Below are 25,545 nucleotides of genomic sequence, written 5' to 3'. Positions count from 1 at the left end.
AATAACATTTTCTTCAGAGACAAATTTTTATATATTATATGATATATTAACGATACCATATTTTTAAAATATTTTCACATTTTGGTTGCTCTTACTTTCGGCCTAAATTTAAATTGAAATGCACCCGTCATCCCTAAATTTTATTAATATTTATATTCATTTACAAACATAAATGATATTTCATAAAAACGAAAACGGTATTTTGTGGTATTTATTTGAACATGGTATTCGGTATCGTTATCGGCGCTGCCATACTTCCCGATAGGTTCTGACAAAAACGCCTCCTAATATCGAAGAACGATAAGGCCCGATAGGTTCCGAAGATTTTTCCTTGTTTTTCCCAACATTATTAACAACAAAATAATAGCGGGCCGAATTGCGCATAATACAATTGCAGTCGCCCGCAGTTGCCAGCATTGCAAACACAGCCGGAAAATCAAGGAAGCGCAAAATTCAGGCCAAACAAAATCAGCAGTGACCGTTGAAAATCAAAACAAGTGAAAAGCCACACAAAAAGGAGAAAAACGTTAACTATGTGTAAGTTGGTAAACAAAAGGAGGAGACTGAAATCCAGTTAATTTAACTAGAGATGATTAATTTTTATGTGAAACGAATTTCCGGGCGAGATTCTTTTGTTGTTGTTGTGATGTGCGGGTGTGAGTGCGAGAGAGAGAGAGAGAGATGGAAGTCTTGCTGACGCCCCAACAACAAAAACAAATTAATACCAGACGAAAGTAAAATTTCACCAAATTTTTTTCGTTTTCCGAACTGGACAAACTTGTTTTTTGATTTTTTTCTGTTTTTGTTTGTTTAGATTGTTTTTGTGCCGGCTTTACGCGAAAGTTTTTAAAACGCACTGGGCTTGCCCCTCTCTCCCTCTCCCACACCTCACCTCTCCTCTCCTTTCTCTCCCTTTTCCTGCGCTCTCTTTTACTCCCCACCCGCTACCCATGTGTCTGTGCGAGTCCCGTTAAACTGGTTTTGGCTTAATTGCATCGTCCTCTCTTTCGCACATAACGGTTTTTAAAAGGTATTTCTTAACGGCTTTTAACCCGCTGGCTTCGCTTATCAGCATCACCCACACTAGAGCACACACACGCACACACACACCTGGAGAAGTATGTACATAGATAAATAATAAACACAAAGCGCAGTAATCCACGAAGAGTGAAAGAGATGAGAGATCCAAAGTGCATAATGGTAATGCCAATGTTAATGGCCCCGAACCGCAGCTGTTCTTTTTGTTTCTTTCACACTTTCTATCATTTAGCATTTCTGCCTTTGTGCGCCCGGCCACGCCCACATTTCGATAGGAAACCCTGGAAGTTGGCCAAGTAGGAAATAATGCACATAATGGCCATCTTTGCCAAATTTCTTCCAGATTGCGTCACAAAACGGTTCTAACGGATCGGAACTATGGTTTATTCTAGAACGATTTTGTACAATGAATACTTTTTTGATTATAATGTTAGTTTTAAAAGGCAGACCTCTTCTTACTATCATTTTTCTAAACTCGGAATATTTAAAAATGATTGTATTATCTTCACAAATGTTGGTCTTGAAGAATTAATGGAGTTTTTTAAAAGTCTTCATAGACGTTTAGACGAAAAAGAATATTTAAATGAAAATACATCTCAGAAATTCAACTTCATTTTAAAAATCGAATAAAAATGATTTGATATGCTTATTTCACTTTCAATGGACAAAATCTAAAATTTCATTTCGATTGTTCTATAAGATTCTTGTGTTATTAACTATCTTTAGGCAAATTACTAGTGCATATGCTACAAGTATTACAATTCATTTTATTTTGGTACTCTTAAAATGCTATGGAAAGTTTTGAGGCATTATCTTAGAACGTTGTTATCACAATCTTCTATTCAGCGATCGTGTTTTTATAACAGACGAACAGATGGGGGTAAAAAAATAGCGTTGCGTGATCCCGAAGATCTCAAGGGTTCTTTTTTTCAAATTTATATTTCAGTTATTTTAAAAGATTGCACACCCAAAACATCTGTCTATGTACAAAATACGGCATTCTTGAGCAAGGCACGTAATTGCCAATTAATTTCAAACAGCTCAGCTGTTTTTGTCGCTTAAATGTAAATTGTCGCTTTTCTTTTAAATATTCAAGATTGTATTCCGATAAAGAAAGCTGACTATTTGGACTTGGCTGCTTAAAACAAGATTGCTTTCCTCTCTTTGTCATTTTCCCAACCCTTTCCAAAAGTATCTAAATTTACATATTGTCAAGGATCTCGCACAATGAATCATCAGTTGTAGAGATCCCACAAAAAATTATGAAGCACTTTTTGAAGTCGCTTTAACCAATTTTTGATATCCAAATTTACTTGTTATTTATGTTCTGTTCCGCTCTGGCATTAGCCAAAATCACTCTATTTACCTGCACCGTCAACAAAAAATTATCGCTTTTGGTTTCTTTTCTGGGTAACCCGATCTCTATCCTCTAGTTTGGGCGGTGAGTCGGGCGGTGAAGAAGATCAAGATCAAGACCCCGAATCTGAGTCAAGATCCAAGTAGAAATCCGAATCCGAATCCAATTCCAAATCTGAACAAGATGTGGCAGCAGCAGCAGCCGGCGATATACTATTCGACCGAATCCGTTCGAGTAACTCACTCAATATCCGGCGAACGTTGCCAATCCCATTTACTTCCAGCTGACAACAACAGCGGATCCGGCGGCGGAGGAGGCGGTGGCTCTGGGAACAACAATAGTGCTAATAGCGGGAAGAACTCGACTCACAGGATCGAAGAGTCGTCGCCCAGTGCCATTACCAATCGGTTGCTGGGCCAATGGCGCAAGAACTTCTACAGCGAACCGAAGAATCTGCTGGCGCAGAACGTCTGCTCCCGCGTCGATCCCTTCGATGTGTGCCTATCCAGGAAGGCACTGGAGACCACCAACCATGTGTTCAACTACAAGGTGGAGACTGAGGGCAAGCCGGTGACCAACCAAAGGAGTTCCGGCCGCTGCTGGCTGTTTGCGGCCCTCAATTGCATCCGCCTGCCATTCATGAAGAACTACAATCTGGACGAGTTCGAGTTCTCGCAGGCCTTCCTCTTCTACTGGGACAAGATCGAGCGGTGCAACTACTTCCTCAATAACATCGTGAAGACGGCGCAGCGGGGCGAGAAGGTGGACGGCCGGCTGGTGTCCTTCCTGCTCCTCGATCCCACCTCCGATGGCGGCCAGTGGGACATGCTGGTCAACCTGATAACCAAACACGGCCTCATGCCAAAGAAATGCTTCCCAGAGAGCTTTAGCTGTGAGTCCAGCATACGAATGAACGCCATACTGAAGAGCAAGGTAAGGAATACTCCGATTATTTTCTCAGTTCTATATATACCTGTTAAAAGTCAAAGCATACGGTCTTTCTCTTTTCCAATAAATTCTTAAGTTCCTTTGGTCTGTGAACGAAGCTCTTAAAATCCGTATTTAAATGCAAGATGTTGAAATTAGCTATTTTAATTTAACAATAATAAAGGGACATTTCTGTAAATTATATACATTCCAATTTCTTAAATGTAATACAGCAGATAAGCCTAATATATCATAGTTGTTTAACCATGTGTTATTAGTAAGAGTTGTACTCAGTCTAAGTAACTCAGCTTTACAGCGCATTAATATGAGTTATAATCATAAGTTTAACTTTAATTTAAAAAAAACTAAATTAGACCTCTTCTAAACTAACAAACGATGTATATTTTTTGTAGCTCCGGGAGTACGCCCGCCACTTGCGCGATCTGCTGGACCAGAACCCAACGGATGAGGAGATCGCCTGCAAGATTCAGGAGCAGATGGCTGAGATCTACAAGGTGGTGGGTATCTGCCTGGGCATTCCCTCGGAGACCTTCACCTGGGAGTACTACGATAAGAGCAAGAACTACCAATCCATCGGACCGGTCAGCTCGCTGGAATTCTACGAGCGCTATGTGAAGCCGCATTTCAACGTGGAAGACAAAGTGTGTCTGGTCACCGATCCTCGGCCGACGAGTAGCTATGACCAAGCCTACACTGTCGACTGTCTGGGGAATGTGGTTGGCGGCCGTCCCGTCCTGTACAACAACCAGTCGGTGGAACTGCTCCTGGCCATGGTCACCAAGTCGCTGAAGGCCGGCGAAGCCGTTTGGTTCGGCTGCGAGGTCAGCAAGCGATTCGCCTCCAAGCAGGGCATCGAGGATGTGGACGTGTGAGTGGCCTTAATGTTATTTTCGAGTCCATTCCATTTTTGTTATATTTCGAGAAGGTTCCTTTCAAAAATTACTTTAAAGTATAATAACTTGATTATCCTTCTCTTGCAGCCACGATTTCAAGCTGGTCTTTGACATCGACATTCAAACTACATTCTCCAAGGCGGACCGTCTGATTTATGGCGAATCGGCCATGACCCATGCCATGGTTTTCACCGCCGTCTCCGTGGACGTGAGTATTTCGAATAAACCCAGCAATGGCACTAGCAACCAACCGTTTGAATTGCAGAAGAGCGGCATTGCCCAGAAACTGCGAGTGGAGAACTCGTGGGGCGAGGATCGCGGCGAGAAGGGCTACCTGGTGATGAACGCCGACTGGTTCAGGGAGTTTGGCTTCGAGGTGGTGGTGGACAAGAAGTACGTGCCCGAGGATGTGCTGCGCGTGTTCGACATGGATCCGATCGTCCTGCCCGCCTGGGATCCCATGGGCACGCTGGCGCAGTAGGCCGGCATCCAAATATATATTTAAATACAATATATACAAAGCTTTACGAGCAGCAATCTTCGAACGGCATCCAAGTGTTCGAGTTACCAGCTTTCAGTTTTTGTGTACATTATTTTTCTCTGGCCAGTTGCCACATTTTACGAGCACCACCCGCACCGCCCGATCCCCCAGGTGTATGCATATGCAATATATCAGTCCAAGTCCCCAATCTTTGTCAATTCTGTAAAACAATCATTTTGTGTTTAGCGCCTAAGTAAAAAATATCTCAGTTCTATCCCAAATTACGTTTATCTTTGATTTTGCAGCGGGCAGTTGAAAATATATACAATACAAACGAGAAATAAATGAATAATGTAAATGCATTTTTTTACGTATATACAATTACATATTAAATAAATATTGAAAACAATTTTTTTTTTACCTACAACTTGCATAATCAAAAAGGAACACCGGGACACTTTCCCAATATGTACATAATTTAAGGGCAGAATATGGGGTCTTAGTTTCCCATTCGCCGCATACGCCGCTGCTCATACTCGTAGCTAAGTCGCTGCCAAATACCCAGGCACATCCGCACCAGGCGCACATCCTTTTCGGCGTTTCTCCTCGCAAAGGCATACTGTTCTCGGATCAGATGCTTTGCCGCGCGGAGCTGGCCCCGCTGGATCAGGGAGATGCTGAAGTACAGCTTACACCGCGCCTGCAGGAAGGGATCCCCAAGTCGCATACCAATCTTCAGCTGCTGCAGCGATATCTTTCCGGCCGTCTCTGCCTGAAAATGGACTTGGTATTAGAAAGAACAAGGTTACAAGTTGGCAAAGAAGTGTAACTGCCTTTTGCGAGTTCATAGTGTTGTTAAACTACACTATTTCGAAAAGGAACTGTATGATACTCTGTTGGTCAATACGTATTGTCAAAGTAAAGCATTAATGTGTCCTTCTCTCTCATTTTTTCCTTTTGAAAATGTAGTTTATTAAAGTTCGATAACAAGTCGATTAAATAAAGATGGCAAAACCCCGATTTTGACGATGACAAGTCGATTAAAAGCTTCTGTCATGCATGTTCTGACATGCAGATCAATCATTGTACGAAAATATTGCATGATCATCAGCTTTGAAGCTTTTTTAACGGATTTCTGATGAGTTTCTGATGTCTGGTGCTGCAGAGAATATTTTTATCTACAAAAATGTCAGTGTTTTTTGCTGAAGACTACCTAAAGACTGGATTTTCCGGTAAGAACAGACTTAGTTCCCTGGAAGACTTACGCATCGCTCGAATTGCTCGCCGAGGGCGGAAAAGCCGCCGCCTAGGGTGGAGAGCCAGGACATGAGGTGCTCCACCTCGATGTGCTCCCACAGCGTGTGTGCCAGCATGTCCGCGAACCGATAGTCGATCGTTTCCCTTTCCGGCGGCTCAAAGGAGAGCCACACCAAGTGGACGCCATGCTTGCTCCTCAGGCTCTTGGCCAGCTCCGTTTGCTGAAGGAACTCTCGCAGGTAGTAATTCCCATTTATGGCGTCCACTCGGATGCTCAGCCTCCTCAAGGATGCCTTTTCCCGACAGGAGCCGCCGGCCTCCCGGTTCGGACGGTTGTGGAAATGACACCGCTGCCAGTAGTCGCAAACGCAAATAATCAAGGAATCAGACATCTGGATAGGAATAGGCCGATTAGTATCTCGCCACAAACCCACTTCCATTGTGTAACCTTTTAATAATATTATAAACAAAAAAAGTTAGGTAAATTCCACAGGTTTCTGGGATAAAGTTTTTTGAGAAGCAAAAGCTTGTTTCAAGTGAGGATCACCACTTGGCTTCACTGCTTTGTAAACTCAAAATGGAGTATCCATCATGCAGGCAGCGCACATGTGAATCAAGTGTTAATTTGTACTTTTATTTTATTAGAAGTTATTTTCTGTTTTTGCTAAAAAATGTTAATAACAAAAGTGTGCCCACGCCTAGAGCGCCAAAAAATGCCACGATCACCTGCAGGTGGCAACACTGGTTGGCTTGGCGCCAAAAAACTATCGGGCTTAAGCAATTTAAACGCTTTCCGCCCTCTTGGTTTTGAATTCATGCCGGTGGGCGCCAAAATTATCGGTTTTAAGAAATTGTTTGCTATTTATACGATTTCAAATAATAAAACACAAAATGTTTATAAAATACAAATAATTTAAGCTGTAACCTACATACCTTCAATGATATCCACATTTATTTATTTACATACTGCTTGCTTAAAGTTAAAAACTAAAGCAACAGGGATAGGCAGCCATAGCTTCTTAGGCTTTAGGCTGGCTTAAAGTTAACAGTTATCCACTTTTAAAAACAGACTATTCTTTCTACAACTTATGATAAAATATAGGTCAGTAATTTACATGACAACAGGGAGTAATATCACATTTCTTTTAAAATCTTTTTTGTTTTAACTTGGCCTAACATTTTGCCAATTTAAACAAATATTAAGATTATTTATTTTTGTTGAAATGGCAATATTCAAGGTTTTAATGCCAATTCAGTTTAACAAGTAAGTCCGAGTTTTGTAAAGGGTTTCAGCGCATTAAATTGCTTAAAACTATTCTTATTTATTGTTTTTAAGATTCATTTACCTCTTTTAACAAGACGTTTAAAGTATTTTATTGATAAGCAAAGCCCTCATCCCTTTTTTTTTAAAATAAATTTTAACAATTTAACTTACGTTCCACACCAATCGACCGTTACAATCAACACCTCGTGGAGGCCATTGGAGCGCGCAACTCAAATTGTAATGGCACTTGCAATCGCTGCTTAATTTCGGAAATTGTACAATTTCAGGCCCAGCTAGCTGCCCCATGTGTCAATAATTCCGCGTGGAAATGACTCAATTTCGCTGGAGTGCAACTGCATCTTTTGTGGGCCTTCAACATGGCCATTATCATTATCAAACAAATGTTTCGCCCCTCGATTTCTCAGTGCCAACAAATCTGTTAGCAGTTGGCAATAATTGTGCAGCTAGCGGCAACATTGTCCCCACACTTTCCCCCATTCCCATTCCCATTCATGATTTTCCCTTTTTCCATTTCCCTTTTCCCATTTTCCCTTCATTTTCGTGGCTATTTTTGGCGTTCGCCTTTTATTGTTGGTGGCTATGTTGTCATCGATGGCATTAATTTCGGTAAGTGCGCCCGACTATATCCTCTCCTTCGGCTCCTTCGACTATATCCTCTTCTTCTTCCTCTTTCAACACACGATTTTTATGGCACGACATTTTTCTGAATTATGCGCTCAATTTCCGTTGAATCGAAGGAGCCCCTTATACAAATTTACCCAATTCTTTATGCGCATTGTGTAATATTAATTGGTCACAAGCCATCAAAATATAATTTGCACCACCGAAAATGTCGTTAAATTATTTGTTATTTGTATATACCCTCAAAGGGAGTCCCATCATTCTTCAGATTAATTCATCTATCTAAATATTTTTGCCTACCCAAGAAAACATTTAAGAACATAATTATGTGTTTTCAAATATTTCTCAATACTACTGTAATTTAAAAAATATATATAGATGGTTTAGATTATTTGTATAAAAATTGCAATTTACAGATAAGGTTTTATGACAGGCTTATGGTTAGAAATTTGGATTTTTTTTCTTATACTCAAATATGTCAGGATATTCAAACGTTCGATGCTTAAATGTAGCATTATTTTTCGTATTTTTATGCAACTTTTATTTCATAATTTTCACGCTTCGTAAAACGGCAGCAACATTGTTGGCTGCACTTTCGAGCACGTGCGCCAGATGAAAAAAAAGTTTTGGGGGGAGTCGGGAGTATTTCCATGGGGCACTGACAGATCCGCAGAGAGATTTGTTTGTGGGCGTGTCAGCAATATGTCAAAATTGCACTCGACAGTCGCGCATGCGTCCCCACAAAAGGAAGAGCCCGTGTTCCCCACTCCTCCGGCCATCCCTCATCCGCAGCCTCCTGCCCTCATCCTTGATCTCTTTTTTTCGGGGCTGGTCGGTCGTCCACTTGAAAGGGAAAAAATAATAAAAATAAATGGGGTAAATAGTCGAAGTTTTGATATCCTGCCCGAATTTAATTTTTTTTCTAGTATCCGTTTTAGAAAAACATATGTATCTAAGTAACATCTAAAATAGTGGTAGTGTTAAAATCAATTATTGGATAGTTCTTACTGAACAAGGTTTATATGTCAAACATTTATAGCGATTTGATTAATGTTTATAATTGCTTGTTATTAACTTTTTTTGATAGGATACCAATTTATATTTAAGCTTAAAATAAATTATTTTATTTCCTATTTATGTAATATTTATTTACACCTCTATATATTAATATTTTCTTACTGAAACTGGTCTTAGAACTCTCTTTATATATATTTTTCAACACCCTGCTAAGACTTATATCCCCAAAAATATCCTTTCCTTATAAAACGTAAACAAAGCCTCAAGTGTCAGCAACAACAATAACAACAACGGGGAAAAGGAGGAAATCTGAGGGGAAAATTCGTAGAGCGGAAAATCGAAGGCAACAACATAAACACGGTTTCACTTTCAAAGCGATTAGCCACGGATGCGCCCCGAACTTGTGCCGAAAATCCAGAAACGACAACAAACACACACGGTCGATAGGAAAAACAGTTTCAGTTTGCTGTCCCTGTCCACAGAGAAAAATTGCATCAAATAGTTGAAATACCTATTTAAAATACTCCTCTTTTTACTTCACTCTCATATGAGTTCTTAATAAAAATATTTATTTTTGGGCTTATGCGAGTTCGTTATTGTATGCTCTTAAAAATGTAATTTGTAAATTCACAATCATTGAGTTTTAAATAACAAGCAGCCTTGCTTAAAATAAAAATATTTGTTAAGAGCTTGGTTTTTATACTTATTTTCTAGTTGAAGTATGTAAAGCAAAATTATTTTCGTATGAAAACTCTTTATATTAAAAAGAATATACATTGTGTAGTTTCTTAGAGTGCATTTCTTGTCTCTAAAAAAAGTGAGCAATTCGACACCATGCGAGTGATTGAAACGACAGGCGACAGCATACACACCTACAGCAATCGACACATATGTGTGTGTGTCGCGGGAGAGAGTGTGTGTGCCTAGAGTGGACCCACCACAGCGCCGGGCGACAATAAATATTCAAAATATTCACTTTACAGTGGCAGCAAACCGATCCCGGCGACCATATTTCATGCCATTTCAAGTGGCCACTGGCCCGCATCCCCACCCTAATTTTATCGGGCCACCCCATCCATTAGCCATTATCACCACATAATGATAGCACTGTACATAAGTCGGATCGGTGATATCATACGTCATATACCACTTATCGGCCCACAAAGTGTCGGAGCGATAGTGAAAAATACTATGAAAAAATCCACTTGATTTTGCAGAAGAATTCAATGGATTGGCCTTGTGTAGGGTTTTACATGACACCTTATAGAGCATGTCACTTCTGCTTTTCGGAACCCCAACATTCCATCGATAGTCCATATTAGTCAGTGATGAGCCTATTTCTTACTCATTTCTTTTAAGACGCACTTGACAAGTACAAATGAATCACTAGAATGCAAGTGAATCATTTATGAGAAGAAAGTGAGTTTTCCTTCTCACACGGTTAAAATCAAACATTTTAATTGCCTTAATAATTCATAACTTATTTGACTCTTTTGTTAGCTATAGGGTATGGTCGCCCGATCGTCAAAAATTTTAACTCTGATACATAAAAAAAGACATTTGCTAAGTTTCATGTCAATAGTTATTATATTTTTCTCAGAAAGAGCGTAGTTTCTCAAGTTTTTCATAATAATAAGTTATTCGTAATTGATTCGTAATCATTCGCAATCATTCTTATGGGAGCTTTATATATTTTAATGGCGTTTGAGATTAGTACCTCCCTCTCCACAAATCCTATTTAAAGTTGTAATAACTTTCGCATGGGTATAAAAAAAATAGCCACGATTTTTTAAATCGAATCATAATGTTAAATTAATAATTTTGATGAAGGTAGAAATATATAAAGTGTATTTTTGCTCTTAATAACATACCAATATAATTTTAAAAATTTAAACAATCATAAGAACGGTTAGTTGACCTATTAAAACAACTTTTTTACTAATACTATTATGTAAGCTTGTCTTGTTTTAGCAAGTGAACTTTTGTCCTGATGCTCTATTTTGGAGAACAGTTAAAATAATGCTCATTAGTGAACATTTCACTTTGCATTCATATTATTAAACATCCCAAAATAAATTATGATGTATTATCTTGAGCTTTCCAAAACTTCAGATCACTAAAATCAATCATATTTCCTTCTCTGGCCAAGCAAAAAGTATATATAGTACAGTATCTATAGAGGTAATCGGATGGAACGATCAGCGGGCCACGGGCATGCGACACATGGTCTTCTTATCATTAGTAACGTCACTCGCCTGACGTTTAACCTGCACAGAGAACTCAAGACTCAATTTCACACGCCCAAACATTATACCCGAAAACTGTGACAAGCCATCAAATGCGACATTCATTAGTCACACGGAAATGGTGACACGATGGGAGGCTTTTAGATTAATTGTATGGCATATTGAACTTTGGCCAGCCACTCGAGTAACGAAAATATATAAATTAGACCGTTGGAAATTCCCTAAAGGGCCGCATCTTCAAAGAGCTGCGAGCGTATGTCTAAAATTTAATAACGCCATACATATTCCATATCTTCTGGCACAGCTCCTACGAGAGGACCCATAAATAAGAACAAATTGGCATGCAATTCGCCTTAGAGCAGCGACCAAGTAGAACATAAATTTCTCATCACTTGCATAAAATTTCACAAAAACAACGCCCAAGAACAAACAGATGTGTCGCCGACGGATTGGGGGTCGGGGGATATGGCTATGATATGGTACTTTTTGGGGGCGAGAGGTGTTGCTGCATTTAGTGTGGCAGGGGAGCAAATCTTACGGAGAGGAATTCGTACTCCCGGGAAAAACTTGTTGATAAGTCTTAGATTATATATGAACTTAGATATTTCAGGTGTACATATATATCTCGGATACATTTATATTCATTACTTACGTTCCGGTATTCACGCTCTTTATAAGATAAGATAATAATAGGCTTTAGATTTTTATATATCTATCCTACTTATATTATTATTTTTTTCATTTTGCATATTTTATTTATGAAACAGTGTGCCAGTAATGATATTTTTAGATTTATATGAAATTTTACCAGTTGCTAAGCAAATGATGGACAACCTTCATGCGTAATGGTTCATTTATGAAAATGTTTATGCAGCAAATGGAAATACTGATGTATTTATTCGAGTAAATGAATAATGAAGAATCAAAAGATCAAGACACCCATGAAAAAGCCTAATTATTTGCTTGGTTCCTTATCTCTCCCCCTAAATGATTGCACATGACAGTCTATGGCCACCTCAAATCCTCCATCTGGCATTTAAATCCGTTCTGAATAGATCGATGGCCTGCCAATTCTATAATATATACATATATATTTATGACCCGAAATCGATATTCCATGGGCTGGAGATTCATTCGCCTTGTCAATCGTCGAGTAAAAACTTATCAGAGTATGGAAAACCCATTTTGAGGGTCGATGGACGCGCAATGATAACAAAGAAAAGTAGCTGGGAAATCAAAAAGGCGGAAAATGAAGATTCGATTTTATGGCTTCCTTTGTCGATCTTTCTATCTCTTTCCTTGGACCCTGATCGTCTAGCACTCCTCCTTCTCCTTCTTCCTGAAACATTACTCCATGAACTCTCTTTAGACTCGAATTTTAGATTTTCGGGGTCTACAATCTTCTCAGATTGTCTTCTTTTCTCTTCTACTTAAGTTTTTCAATGTCTTACGATTTTTACAGACTTAATCTATTAAACAATCTAGCTATTTGATTTTTATTTACATTTTTTATTTATATGTTGATGATATTTCTTAATATGTATTAAATTTTTGGGTTTTCTGGCTATGTTAAAAAATGATCATAATCAATTTCAGGATTTCGCCTGCTTCAAGTGTATATATATTTTTGGATTCACAACTCCTCCTTTGCCGCTGCGCCCACTCTGTATTTTCTCATCTTTTCACAGCAGTTTCCCCATTTTTCAACGCATTTTCCAGCCTTCTTTTCTTTGCTGCTCTTTCGTTGGTTTATCTCAATAAAAACAACGGCACATTTTGTTTAGAAAGAGACGGGACACTTAACAAAAAACGCTCGCCTAAGAGAGATGGAGATAAAGTGCTATATAGCATAAACAAAATGGTAAATGGAAAATCGTTTTCCCCCGTAGCATTTTCATTTCCCAATTGACTTCGTCCATTTTAAAATGAAATTCCGTTTTTTGTTAATTTATGTTTTTGGGTTTAAGTTTTCTTTTAATTTTCCGTGTTTTTATTACTTTAAACTGTTTCAGTTTTTATATATAGCGAGATAGGTGTATTTTGTATTTACATAGAAAAAACAAAGTAACTAAAATGTTAAGAAAAAAAAGGTATATTAAAATTACACTACAAATAACATCAAATATGTTTTATGGTTTTGTTTCACACGAATATATAAAGTTAAGAACTATTCTACAAAAAAAAACAATTTTTATTTTGGTAATATATTTTGTAGAAATACTTGTAATACTTGTTGCTTTTATATTTGGCTGCTAATACTTGACTCCTGCACTGACCAAACAATCTAATTCTAAAATCAAGAATGAAATCTCTCAAAGGGGAGTTTTTATTCCATAAATGTTTCGTTAAATTGTATATGATTCAATCTGAATTTGGAGCTAAGGAATATATTCCATACTAAACAACGATTTTTAGCTATACATTTTCTAAGGCAAATATTCCGTGACCAAATAAGATTTAAAAAAAATTATAATTTGCATGGTTAATTAAAAGTTATTTTGTAACATATGTATATGATTTGTTTCGGACATGTTTTTTTTTGTATTCTTAAAGGATTGTTGATCTCGGCATCAGAACTTTATATTTCTAAATTTTAAATATTTTAAGAATTTATTTTAGGTCTTGGCTGTTGCAGAAATATTACTAATTTTAAATTGATGTAGTATTAAGTTCTAAAAAAAATATTTAAAAAGCTGTTTTAAAAAATCTTTAGTAATACAGTTACAATTTTCATTTAAACAATAAAAAAAAAAATTTAAAAAGCTCTTTTAAAAAATCTTTAGTTTTACAGTTACGATTTTCCATAAAACATTTTATATTTAAAATAATTTTTAAGATAAGATTTAAGAAACAAACGGTTCTTAGTTTGGTGGATAATGCAACAAAGTACCTCGATTTCGGATGCAAGTTCTTGATTTTAGAAATATATTATGGCTTCAGAAAGTTTTGGCAGGAATATTTTGTGCTTTTAAATATTGACGAAGTAATCTTAATGTAGAGTATTAAATCATTTTTACAGGCAAGTTTAAGGATATTTCTTAGCATATTTAAGTTGAAATCGCTAGGGGACTTGTGAACCCGATTATTAGCGTTTATAGAACCACCCCAGATCATCTTTAGCGTGGCACCAGGTCTATATAGCTGTTGGGCCGCATCATCTGGTGGTGGGCCGCCGAGCCGTAGAAACTTGGATAGGTGGCGCCCATGCCGTAGGCGGCAGCGGCCGCGTGACGCGACACCTTCAGCTTGTCGTAGGCGCTGGCATACGGGCCGTGGGCGTGGCTGTGGGCGTGTCCGTGGGCATGGGCGTGGCCATGGTGATAGTGGGCGGCGGCGGCAGCGGCCGCATTATGATGGTAAATGGCGCCAAAGTTGCTCTGTTCCTGGGCATAGGGTTGACCGATGCTCGAGTAAATATTGGCCGCGGCCATCACTTGTGTTGCTCCCGTGCCGGCTGATGTTGCCCCTGTGCCGGCTGCCGTTCCTGATGCAGTTGCTCCCGCGGCTGTTGCTGGCGGGGATGCGGAACTGGTGGAGTGGGGGGTGAGGGGATGCGACTGGGGCTGTGGCTGGTAGGCATGGTGATAGCTTCCGTATTGGGTCTGGTTTTGGCTCTGTTGGAGCAGCGATTGCTGCTGGTTCGCCTGATGTTGCTGGTGGATATGTGTCTGCTGAGGATGGTGTTGCTGCTGCTGGTGTTGCTGTTGCTGCTGCTGCTGTTGCTGTTGCAGTTGCTGTTCCATCTGGTAGCCCAGCAGATCGGGGGAGTTGCCGGAGGTGGAGCTGCTGGAGGGCGTGGCCGGCAGTTGCAGGACTCCCTGTTGCTGCTGCTCCACGCCCAAGTCGGTGCAACTCAGGCTAAAGTTGCTAGTTGCCGCCGTTCGCTCCTTGAGTTGCTGCTGCTGTTGCTGCTGCTGCTGCTGCTGCTGCAGTTGCTGTTGCTGCTGCTGTTGCTTCATGCGAGCCTGACTTTCGTGGCTCATGGAGGACATGCTGCTGCCTCCGCCAGTGGTTCTGTAAATGCAAATAAATTTAAATTTAAAATAATATTACAAAAATATATTTAGGTACTGAACAGAAAACCAAATATTTTTCTTCATTTACTAGATGAAATGTTTTTTAAAGATTTTTTTAAGTTAAATTGAAATTGATTTCATTTTCCCATACCTATCTACATGTCGAAAATCAATACTCTCCACCCCAAGGTGGCGTTATACAAAAAAGTGAGTATTTGATAGGTTTGTGTTAAAAACGTTATATTTAACCATTAACTAGAAGCTTAATATGAGTAAACATTACATGTCCGATAAACCACAAATAATTTGTAAAAAAAAATTTGTTACCAGCAATCAATGGTCTTAATATATAGTTATGCGGGCGGCAGACAGATTTAAGTGTTCTGGGCGTTCAAGTGGGCGTGGCAAAAATTTTTTGTGGGTCAATCGATAGGTATTGCCGAGATTAATACATTTCAGCCAATATTTTTTTTCTAGCACTAAATCTGTAGGAGCCACAGATTTGAGCGGTTTGTGGGCGTCAGAGTGGGAGTGGCATACGAAAATAAGTAATCTTAATCTGAAATCTCAACCCTCTAGCTCTTATAGTTTTCGAGATCACACCGTTCACACGGACAGACGGACATGGTTAGATCGAATATATGTACTTTATGGGGTCGGAGGGGGTCTGCTTCCTTCTACCTGTTACATACTGTTCCCCGGATACCGTATACCCTTTTACTCTACGAGTAACGGTTACAACTTGAAAGGCCAATTATGAAATTAAGTGAAAAATAATGTTTCAGAAAATATTATAAATATTTGTGTTGAAAATTGTATAGAACTAGACCTAAAAGCCCCAGCCAAACATTCGGCAATTGTTTGAAAGTTTGTAACAAAGACTCAAAATTATTTGAAGTATTCCCTGTAATAAACAACTCTGAGCATAGTCGTATACAAAATCGGAAATCGCGGACTGCTGATTTGTTTACACTATGCTACGGGCTCGAGGCCTGCGGTCCGACAAATATGAAAAGCCCCCGAAAATTGTTTATGCCGCCGGCGCATCTGTCAGCCGTCCCATCAGCATCATCATGAGTCCCATTCCAGCTCGACATCTTTGGCTTCTGTTCCACATTTTGAAGTTCTTTTGTTTTTGAGTTATTGTTTCGGTTTTTCAAGATTTTTCGATATTTTCCGGGAATGTCTCGGCCCGTCGACCGAATGTCTAGTTCCACTTGGATTTGGGGATTTCAAGTTTTTTTTTCTAGGGAATGGGTACGCCTAAAAGTTTGGATGGCAGCTGAAGTGTAAGATTGGTATGATACAAAAGTAGGCCAATTTTCAAATCTCTTATTGTTCTCACAACTTTTATATATTAAATGTTTTATAATACAACTCTAAATATTGTTTTAAAATATCATACCCAATATTTTGGTTTGAATTTACTAAAAATTCTAAAGTAATATATGCATTGATACATATAGAACAAATTTAAACACATGTTTTCGGATCTTGTTTCACAATTATAGACAACGGAAACTTTTTGGACGTAAAATTCCTTTGGCACATATTCTCTGAAAAATGATTTACCATTAAAATTTGCACAAGAATATAGTCGGATGTGTGCAAATTGATTTCATTTTCATAGAGAAAATATTTCAAACAAACAAATGTTGAGCAATTTGTTTCGCAACCAAAACAAAAATAAGCTAAGAATATGTCAAGAAATATTAACTAATAAATACAATGTATTCCACTTACACATCATTGGTGCCATCATCCCGAAAGCCTTTGGCGAACGGATTGCTGGAGATCTTCAGCTGTGTCACCTGCAAGAGCACAAGAAAATAGGAAAATATTTTTATTGGAGTGGAAAAGCATGGGAAGAATGTCGAAAATCAAAACAAATAAATTAAATACCCAACAAATTAGAGAAAAATGTTTACAACTGGAATTCCACTGCCAGCGGCAAGACGGGTAAATGATTTGCAATAAATTTGAGGGCGGGTGGAAAAAGTGTTAACACCCACATTGAGCACATAAATAATTTAAATACTTTCCGAGCATGTCTAGGCGGTATTTATAGCCAATGTACCCGAACCCCCGGTCCTGAAATTCCCCGATCCACTGGCCAGAATTATGAATTATACCCGAGACAAATATGAGAGGCGCACAGAAACACCTCGAGTTGCCTCGTTTCGTCGTCCAACTTGAGAACGTGCGATAAGATATAGGGGCTCTGGGTTACTTTTAAGGCTGATATCAAACACCCATTTCAAGGGCTTGTCTGTAGTGCAAAAATTAGTGGGAAATGCGGATCGGTTTGTCCTAGGCCAGCATATAAGTATTTATTCCATATCGCATTGCACACCTGATTTCCACCCTGTTATGATACATTTTCTTAGATTGATGGATTCCACCACATTAAATTAAAAAAGTTATTATAGAACTCATTTGTTGTTAGTTGTAGGCGCATCTTTCTAAAGTTGTTATATTTGTAAACCAAATATAGGTCAAAAGCTTGTAAAGAAATTTATAACATATTTTTTAAAGAAAAAATGTCATGAATTGCGCGATTCAAAATTGTTTTATATTTTACTATTTGTTTTTTTTGGTTTTACTGATAGGAACTTTAAAATTATTTTAGCTCCAATTCATATTATAATGCCATACGTTAAAAACAGGAAAAAGAATCTTCCAAGATGTTACCATTTTTTTTAAAATAAAATCTTCTAAAGTTTTCAGTGATTAGAGTATCTTCTTGGTCGATGCTAAGATTTTTTGAATGGGCATACGTTTTTGTTATATATAATCAAATATATTTGTGCTGCTGTTTTGCTTCGCAATGGATGGGGTCGCGGCACCGGGCTCCGAGCTTTGGCCGCTGTTTGTTATAAATTATGGGAGAAACATAAACAATAAGGCCGAAATGGCACAAAATGGTCGCGGCCTCTTGTTTGGTATGCCAAGGGAAAATAAAGAGGGTAAAAAATGCAGAGGGGAATTGCATTGGGCAATTAGTGAGGCGGGAATTATCATTAAATATAAACGCTTTTAACAAAAAAATGTTGTAAACACTTGTTTCTAAGCAGAAAAATTACCAAAAGTCGTAAAAAGCAACCAAAATTTTTCTTATGTTGCAAAATAATAGCATTCCAAAGAATATTTTAATAGTTTTTTTTGCATTATATATTAAATATTTATTTTAATTTATAAAACAACCTCGTGCTTACCCGCTGATTCTGGTAGGCAGTTACGGCCGTAAAGCTCGTCTCTGGAAAGATGAAAGTGCGGAAGTGACGGGAGTGATCGTTCTCATCCAAGGACGCATTCTTCGGCGGCAAGTACACCAAATGGAATCGTGGTTGATAGCGATGCATTGAGTTCAGAATAATCTATAAAATATATGAGCAGAAAAATATATATATGATAAGAAAACCAGGCGTTAAAGGCACACACAAAACAACATTCGGCCAATGTACGACCCAGAATAATGGGATAATAAATGAACAATTGGTGTGGCAAAAAGGGTGAATTAATAAAAAAAAGGCTCATGACAAAAGAATAATTGTATGAATATATTAAATTCATTAAACCCTAAGGTTTTTTAAATTTTTTTGAACTTATATCTTATAATCTTTGAAAAATTAAATATTTAACAGATATTTTGATAACTTACGTGACCATTTTCGTCCAGCTGGTTGTTGGTGAGCTTCAGCTTGTCGAAGGACACGATCTGCTTCATCCAATTGGAACCGGCGGCAGGTGAGTCGGGATGCACATGGATCCTGGGCGGGGAGATGGGATCCGCCTTGCCAGCTACAACCCAGCAGGAGCTAAGGGTACATAATAAATATTTATTAAATTTATTTCAAGGCAAAAAGTATATATTTTGTTTCCAGGTAAAAGTGCTTAAATATCTTTAAAATATCACACACATTTTAAAATATCGTTTAATATCACATACATTTTAAAATACTACTTGATTCCAGGTATAAATGGTTAAATATTTTTATAGTAAATGTGGTTAAATATCTTTAAAATATCTCACACATTTTAAAATATTAAGTTTTACTATAGTTTATATTTTTTTTCAGTTAAAATAGTTAAGTATCTTTAAACATCAATCAATTTTTTATAGTTTCTTTTTTGTCTCCATGTATAAATGGTTAAATATCTTTTTAATGTCACACACAATTTTAAATATTACATTTTTGTACAGTAAAAAACCTTTTAAAAACGTTGTAACCTATACAAGCTTTCTTATAATATTTGTTTATGTTTCCGATTACCCATAACTGACTTATTAAACACGCAAAAACTTTCAAAAATTTTAAAATACTTGATTTAAAAAATTTGAATTTTTGAAAATATCTAAAGAGCCTACTCACTTGTGGAAAGCGTAGCGATAACGCTTGTCATCCACGGGCACGAAATCGAGCATGCAGATATAGGTGGCGTGGGGATCAAGGCCGCCGATCCTCACCTGGAAGGTGGGAAACATCCGACGGCCCGTCTTGGTGATGATCATCTCGGTGCCCTGGGCGTGGAACTGATCCCACAGCGCCTTCGTCTCCAGCACCACGATGGCCTGGGCGAGCGATGGATGCACTGGCTCCGATTCCTGGATTACAATTAAAATAATATAACATATAATCAAAAATATTCTCAAGCCAACACTAGAAATAAAAAAGTTCTACTTGTCGATGAAGTTATAAAAAGATGTCAAGATTTCATTAAAACCCAAGACTCCAAAAGAGTGGGTAGAAATAAAATTTGTTCAAATACCAAACCATTTCCGTCTACTTACCCCTTTGCTGGAGCTACTACTGTTGGCCTTCACTGTATTATTGTCCGCACTGTTGTCTTTTTTGTGTTGGCCCTTGAATTTCTTGGATCCCGCGGCTGCACTTCCTCCGCCCGCTGCCGTCGATGTGGCTGCCGTGCCGGCGGATGTTGCTGCCGTCGAGGCTTCACTGTTGCCGCCGGGATAGTCGGTTGGCAGGAGGGACGAGGACTGCTCCTGGCAACTGGGATTGGAGATGGGATTGCCGCTGGAGAGGCTGCTGCTGCTGCTGTTCGCGGTGCCAGTGCTGCCCGTACTGTGCGTCTCGATGTCGGCCAACTTGGCATCGATCTGCTCCAGCGGCTTGTACGAACGATCCTTGCCAGCTGTTTGGATGCAGGCTGAAATTAGGGGACACACTTGGGTCAACTTTGGGGACAGCAATCAATAGGAACAAAACTAGTAGTGGTGCTCAAAGACTCTAGAATAGGACTCGAGAATAGTAAAAATGTTGAGAAAGTTTAAATTAATATTATTTTATTTATGCATAAGTCATAAAGAAATCGAATATTTGTCTGTATATGAAACAACATTTATTGGGCTTAAAATAAAAACTACGAATTACAAATAGGTTACGAAAAAAAATTAACTTTTGCACAAAATAAGGATAAGAAGGCTGCTAAATATATAATACATTTTGTACGACAGTGTTACAAATTGGGAAACTAAATGGACAAAAAGTACTGATAAAATAAATCAAATGTATATAAATTTTTAAGTGATTTAACAAGATGTCTTCTCATGGAATAACAATTATAGTATACGTGACACTTTATGTTTTTTGTATAGAATTATTTATAGTACTTAAAAATGTTAAGAATCGTAAAACATTTATATCTAAAGCGTTTGCATTTTTATGTCTTTCAAGGTTCTAAGCCGTTAGACTTAAGACGCTTAAAAAGTGTTATTAAATACAAAAGAGTTGGGCAAATCGAAGCTCTTATACACTTGCAGATCCAACGATATAAAATGTTATTTAAATGCCGGGCTCAGAACTTTTTAAGGAAAGGTCATTCATTTTTGGCATAGCCACACAGTTTTTAGAGTAACGTTATAGTTGGCATGGCACATCTTGATAATAAACTTGCGCTGCACAGGAACCCCTAGAATCTGTACGCTTTATCCCAACTTTATAGCATTACATTACAGTTTCCGATATCACAGATTCAACACGGACAGACAGACACGGAACATACACTGCGCAAAACGTATGCAAAAGCAACTTAGTTTTTGAAGTAAGATCGTTTCTAAGGCAACAATATGATATAGACGTTCGATCAAAAGCGCTATCATAGATGGTCTGCCTGCACATATTTTATAACTATTGGGAAAGACTGTGATCCATAGCTTTAAAACTGAGCTTAACTTGTCCAGTGATGCTGTTCTATAATGTTTATACTTCATAGAGTTGAAACAATAAAATAAAAAATATTAAATAATATATATATAATATAAAATAGTAATATTTCGTAAATATAAGAGCACTAGGCGATCTTTTATTTAATTTTTTTAGACATAAAAGAAAAAAAAGAATAAATTAAATTTAGAATGGGCTTATTGATATTCTGGTTATTTTAAACAAATAATCTACACTTCTAATCCTTAAAATTTGAGTTCAGTTTCCCGAAATCAAATAAAATATCACCCTGAGAATTATAGTTAACTCATTTGCGTGCCGAATGAAAATGGCCCGAGCAAATAAATAAATAAAGAGCTCAATTCAACCTACTTTTCCAGATTCTTGACAAATGGGCGGAAAATATGCACCTATAAATCAAACACATCCCGCATATATATTGTATTCCAAGTGAATGGGTTTATATATAGACGCTGGGACTTGCTAATTTCATATTTAAGGTGATTTATGCGATTTAAAGTGGAAGTCAGGGAAACACGGAGGCGCCACGCAGGCGCAGAGTCCCGATTAAAGAGCCCCTTGATACACATCTTAATATCCGTGCTCCGCGAACTATGTATAATGAAACGACTTTCGAGTTTCGGGCAAATGGGACAACATGTCCAATTATAAAAAGGCGTCAGAGCAGCGGCTGCTGATTGAGTTGCCCGCTCTAAATTTAGGATCTCCCCTTTTGGGGGATGCCGCTGCCGGCTTTCGAGCGGATTTTCTGCAATTAATTGTCACCGTCTCGGAGTTGCGGGAATTGCCATTGCCATTGCCGCCAATGACCCATGACAGGTCGCCTTTTTATCGCTTCATGAGACGCTGTTTTTTTCGGCATTTCCCGCTGCACGAATGAATTCTAAAATCAATTAACGTTTGGCACAACAAATCGTTTTTCTGTCACACTACCAACATCAAACAACAACAAAAACGGAGAAATGCCACTTGAAAAACGAGAGTCGAGAGTTGAGAATCGAGAATCTCGGATCCGGGAATTCGGAGCTAATTGCTGGGGTTTTCTGGTCCTCTTGTTATTTGTGCCGACGCTGCCATGGTCCGTGTATTTTGCTAATTACTGTATCGGAAACGGATTTTCTTTCAGTTTTTTGGGTCACTTGTAGTCCAAACAAATGGTATGAAATATATTTAGTCACTAGTGGAATTCCTTAGAACTATTTGGCACTTAATCATACTTTGTCCCTTGTTATATGTTTTTTTCTATGACAAATACATTAAAACATTTGAAACAATAATAATAAGTAATATATGAACAATAATTATATGAAATATATTTTTTAATAACAGAAATATAAAGGCAATGAAAAAAAATATTGAATAAATAAAATTGAAAACATAAAGGCCCGGTTTCTCGTCCTTATGAAAAACATACTTTTCGTTAAACATCAGTATAAGAATACGATTATAATTAAAGGTTTTTAAAAAAAATATGCACTGGAAGGGTACAATACAATTTATAACCTTTTATAAAGTTTTATTGAATTTATTGGATTGTGACTAGCGCAGTAATTTATAAGTTTTAGAACTTGTAGCGTTAGGAAGCCTAAAACAATAAATAATAATAATAATAAACAAATATGAATTTAAGATTTCACGAAAATTTTTCTGATAACATAATATTGTCAAATAAAATATGAAATCACTAGGAAAACATTTAAATATTAATCTCACTTATTTGCCATCTAATAAGCTAGCTTACCTTTATAAAAAAAATTAAAAAAACCACTATAAACAGTGTTTAACAAATCAATTTTAAAAACTTTAATTTAAACTACAATTGGAAATAAGAAAGTAAATAAAGTATTGCACAAGATTTAAGTTAAAATTAGAACTAAGAAAAAGAAAATTGAGTAAATAGTAAAAATAATTCAATATGAAAACTAAAAAAGTCTAGTAAGAATGCAGATATTTTAAGTAAAATTTAAAAATACAATACTGCTTTTATATGCGTTTTTTGTTTCGAATTTACCAAAACTTAAGCAAATTAAAAGCAATTTCCTAACTTAACGCACATTTTAATGAGGATATTCCTATCCTATCCTAAGTGGTTCTACCTTATTAATGTAAATGTTTTAAATACATCAAAAGATTTTGTTTTGGAAATACAAATTTTGGCTAATTTGTTAATTTGATAAAGATTCTGATGTTTTGCAGAACGTAGGTACGTATCAATACATTTTGAGTGAAAACCTCAGAAACGAATGATTTTATAAGGACTAAGATAAGTGGCTCTTTTAAAATATGAAAATAATGTTTTAAGTAAACACAAGTATGGAATATCCCTTATATAAAGTGCCAAATGTATTCCATTTTTAAAAATCCATACAATTTGGAATACATGATCCCCTCCAGCCGAAGGACAGCCGACTCACCTTCGATCTGCTTCATGGGACTGAGGCCGCCGGTCATGTAGGGCGAGGTCCAGTAGTCGTTGGCATAGCAGTTGTAGTCCGGCAGGCTGGTGTCCAGGAACTGCATCGAGGTGGTCATCATGGCGCTGGCGCACTCCGTGGGCCCCATCAAGTGCGTCATCGCGGATCGGATCGGCTGGGTATATGTGTGGGGTATATGTAAGGCTGGGGCTCACAGTAAAAAAAAGGAAATCGCACTGAATTCTTGGCCCATTTATTCCGATTTGATTTGTTTTGCGCTGCGGTGTTTTGATCTCAAACGTTTTTCGCGCAGTTGTCAAATTTGATTATTGCACCCACACAATCTCACTCACTCACTCACTGTGCACTGCAAAAAAAAATACGTTCTATCCTCGAGGAATGGGTGTGAAAAATCACCGCAACCTTTCGCAGTTGTCAATCAGAATCGAGATCGAAATCGAAAGAAGAAAATCAATTCCTTTTTTCTTGGCTCGAATGTTTTTATGGCCCGATCGCGTTGACTGGCGAAAATTTCCTTCTCTATTTTTTTTTTGTTTTTGGCTGATTGATTGACTTGAACTTCTTTTATTTGTTTTCTTTCTATTTCGCCTGGCAGAAAGCGTTGAGTTGTCTCAATTGCCACCTTCTTCCGGCCAAGTGCGAACTGATTATCCGTATGTACCGCGTTCACCGCACTGATTGCATCTGATCTGATCTGATCCGATCTCTGATCACGCACACATCCGTTCCGTAAAGCGCTGGTCCGCCGAATGAGAGTTCCCGTTTCGTTTCGTTTCGGGGCAGCCGCACCGTACCACTGCCTCTCGAGATCTTGGGCGCATCATCTCCCCATTTCCGTCCGCCAATCGCCGCCAGCAGCATCCAAATTTAGACTCGGTCCCCGACCCGATCGATCCACCAATGGCTGAGCCGTCTCCTCCTCCGCGGACGGGGTCGACATATGTTGGCTCTTCTGAGATCGTATAGTACTTTAAGATATAGTCAAGGAATATGCCGGGTAGAACCGAGCGTAGGGTGCGTTAAAGGCATTTACCAGATGTGCATACAGTGAGGCTACAGTTTTGGAAGACCTCTAGTTCAGATCCTTAGAGCGTTTCGTGTACAAGATTTGAATTTCATTATAGACAAAATTCAAGATCTGTTATATAGGTTGTACTCTTATTAGGTATTTGTCCTTTTAAGCATCAATTTAGGCTAGTCGGAGTTATAAAGTGAAGACATAAGCGCAACTTAACCGAGATATTTTATATTTTTTTTAGGCTATTGACTTTTACTTCATGGCTTAGTACTACCTTTAATAAAAAAATCTATGAAACAACATTTTATATCCACAAACATGTATGGATATATTTAACTTTTAAGGCTAAGCAAATAAAATATAAATGAAAAAAATTAACAGAGTGGTAAGATCTGTGTGTTTATAAAAACTTATTAAAAACTCGTCTTAAAATAAGGTACCCTAGTAGGTAAGTTTTCTTTAATAATATTGAATTAACACATCGTATTTAAAGAGTCTCAAAGTTTAGCCAGAATCTCAAAATGCATTTTTCCTACCCAAACAAATTTTTTATTTATAAGCTGTAAGAAAAAAATAATAAAATATTATTATTTTAATTTAGGATGCACATCATTTTAAAAATCTTGGCAATAAATACATATTTTAGTTCATAGAAAAATATTTTTCTAGAAAAACAGGCAAGAGCCTTCGAATAATAACATATTAATATTCAAAAATATAAAGAAGT

General features: G+C 37.7%; 3 protein-coding genes across 4 annotated transcripts; 1 reads left to right on the top strand and 2 right to left on the bottom strand.

Moving 5' to 3' along the window:
- Positions 1-285: 285 nt before the first annotated feature.
- On the top strand, positions 286-4,998 carry LOC119556633 (bleomycin hydrolase). 2 transcript variants are annotated; one of them, XM_037868958.1, is made up of 5 exons: positions 286-537; positions 2,472-3,328; positions 3,736-4,211; positions 4,324-4,444; positions 4,502-4,998. In XM_037868958.1, exons 1-5 carry the CDS (start codon positions 534-536, stop codon positions 4,715-4,717), a joined length of 1,674 nt encoding a protein of 557 aa, XP_037724886.1. In that variant the 5' UTR covers positions 286-533; the 3' UTR covers positions 4,718-4,998. The 2 variants fall into 2 exon arrangements, with proteins under 2 accessions (XP_037724886.1, XP_037724887.1); XM_037868959.1 differs by having other exon boundaries at positions 288-537; positions 2,679-3,328.
- An 81-nt stretch (positions 4,999-5,079) lies between these two features.
- Positions 5,080-6,660, bottom strand: LOC119556634 (uncharacterized protein F58A4.6). Its single transcript, XM_037868960.1, has 3 exons — positions 6,423-6,660; positions 5,983-6,366; positions 5,080-5,489 (listed from the first exon to the last, which is right to left on the bottom strand). The coding sequence occupies exons 2-3, from the start codon at positions 6,364-6,366 to the stop codon at positions 5,217-5,219; spliced, it is 657 nt and encodes a 218-aa protein (XP_037724888.1). The 5' UTR covers positions 6,423-6,660; the 3' UTR covers positions 5,080-5,216.
- A 6,475-nt stretch (positions 6,661-13,135) lies between these two features.
- On the bottom strand, positions 13,136-23,939 carry LOC119557902 (T-box transcription factor TBX1-B). Its single transcript, XM_037870908.1, has 7 exons — positions 23,780-23,939; positions 19,952-20,328; positions 19,533-19,765; positions 18,821-18,977; positions 18,375-18,536; positions 16,903-16,970; positions 13,136-15,157 (listed from the first exon to the last, which is right to left on the bottom strand). The coding sequence occupies exons 1-7, from the start codon at positions 23,937-23,939 to the stop codon at positions 14,260-14,262; spliced, it is 2,055 nt and encodes a 684-aa protein (XP_037726836.1). The 3' UTR covers positions 13,136-14,259.
- Between the last annotated feature and the right edge of the window lie 1,606 nt (positions 23,940-25,545).

The sequence above is a fragment of the Drosophila subpulchrella genome, chromosome X, assembly GCF_014743375.2.
Source record: "Drosophila subpulchrella strain 33 F10 #4 breed RU33 chromosome X, RU_Dsub_v1.1 Primary Assembly, whole genome shotgun sequence".
NCBI lineage: Eukaryota > Metazoa > Arthropoda > Insecta > Diptera > Drosophilidae > Drosophila > Drosophila subpulchrella.
This window is presented reverse-complemented; position numbering and strand designations above follow the sequence as displayed.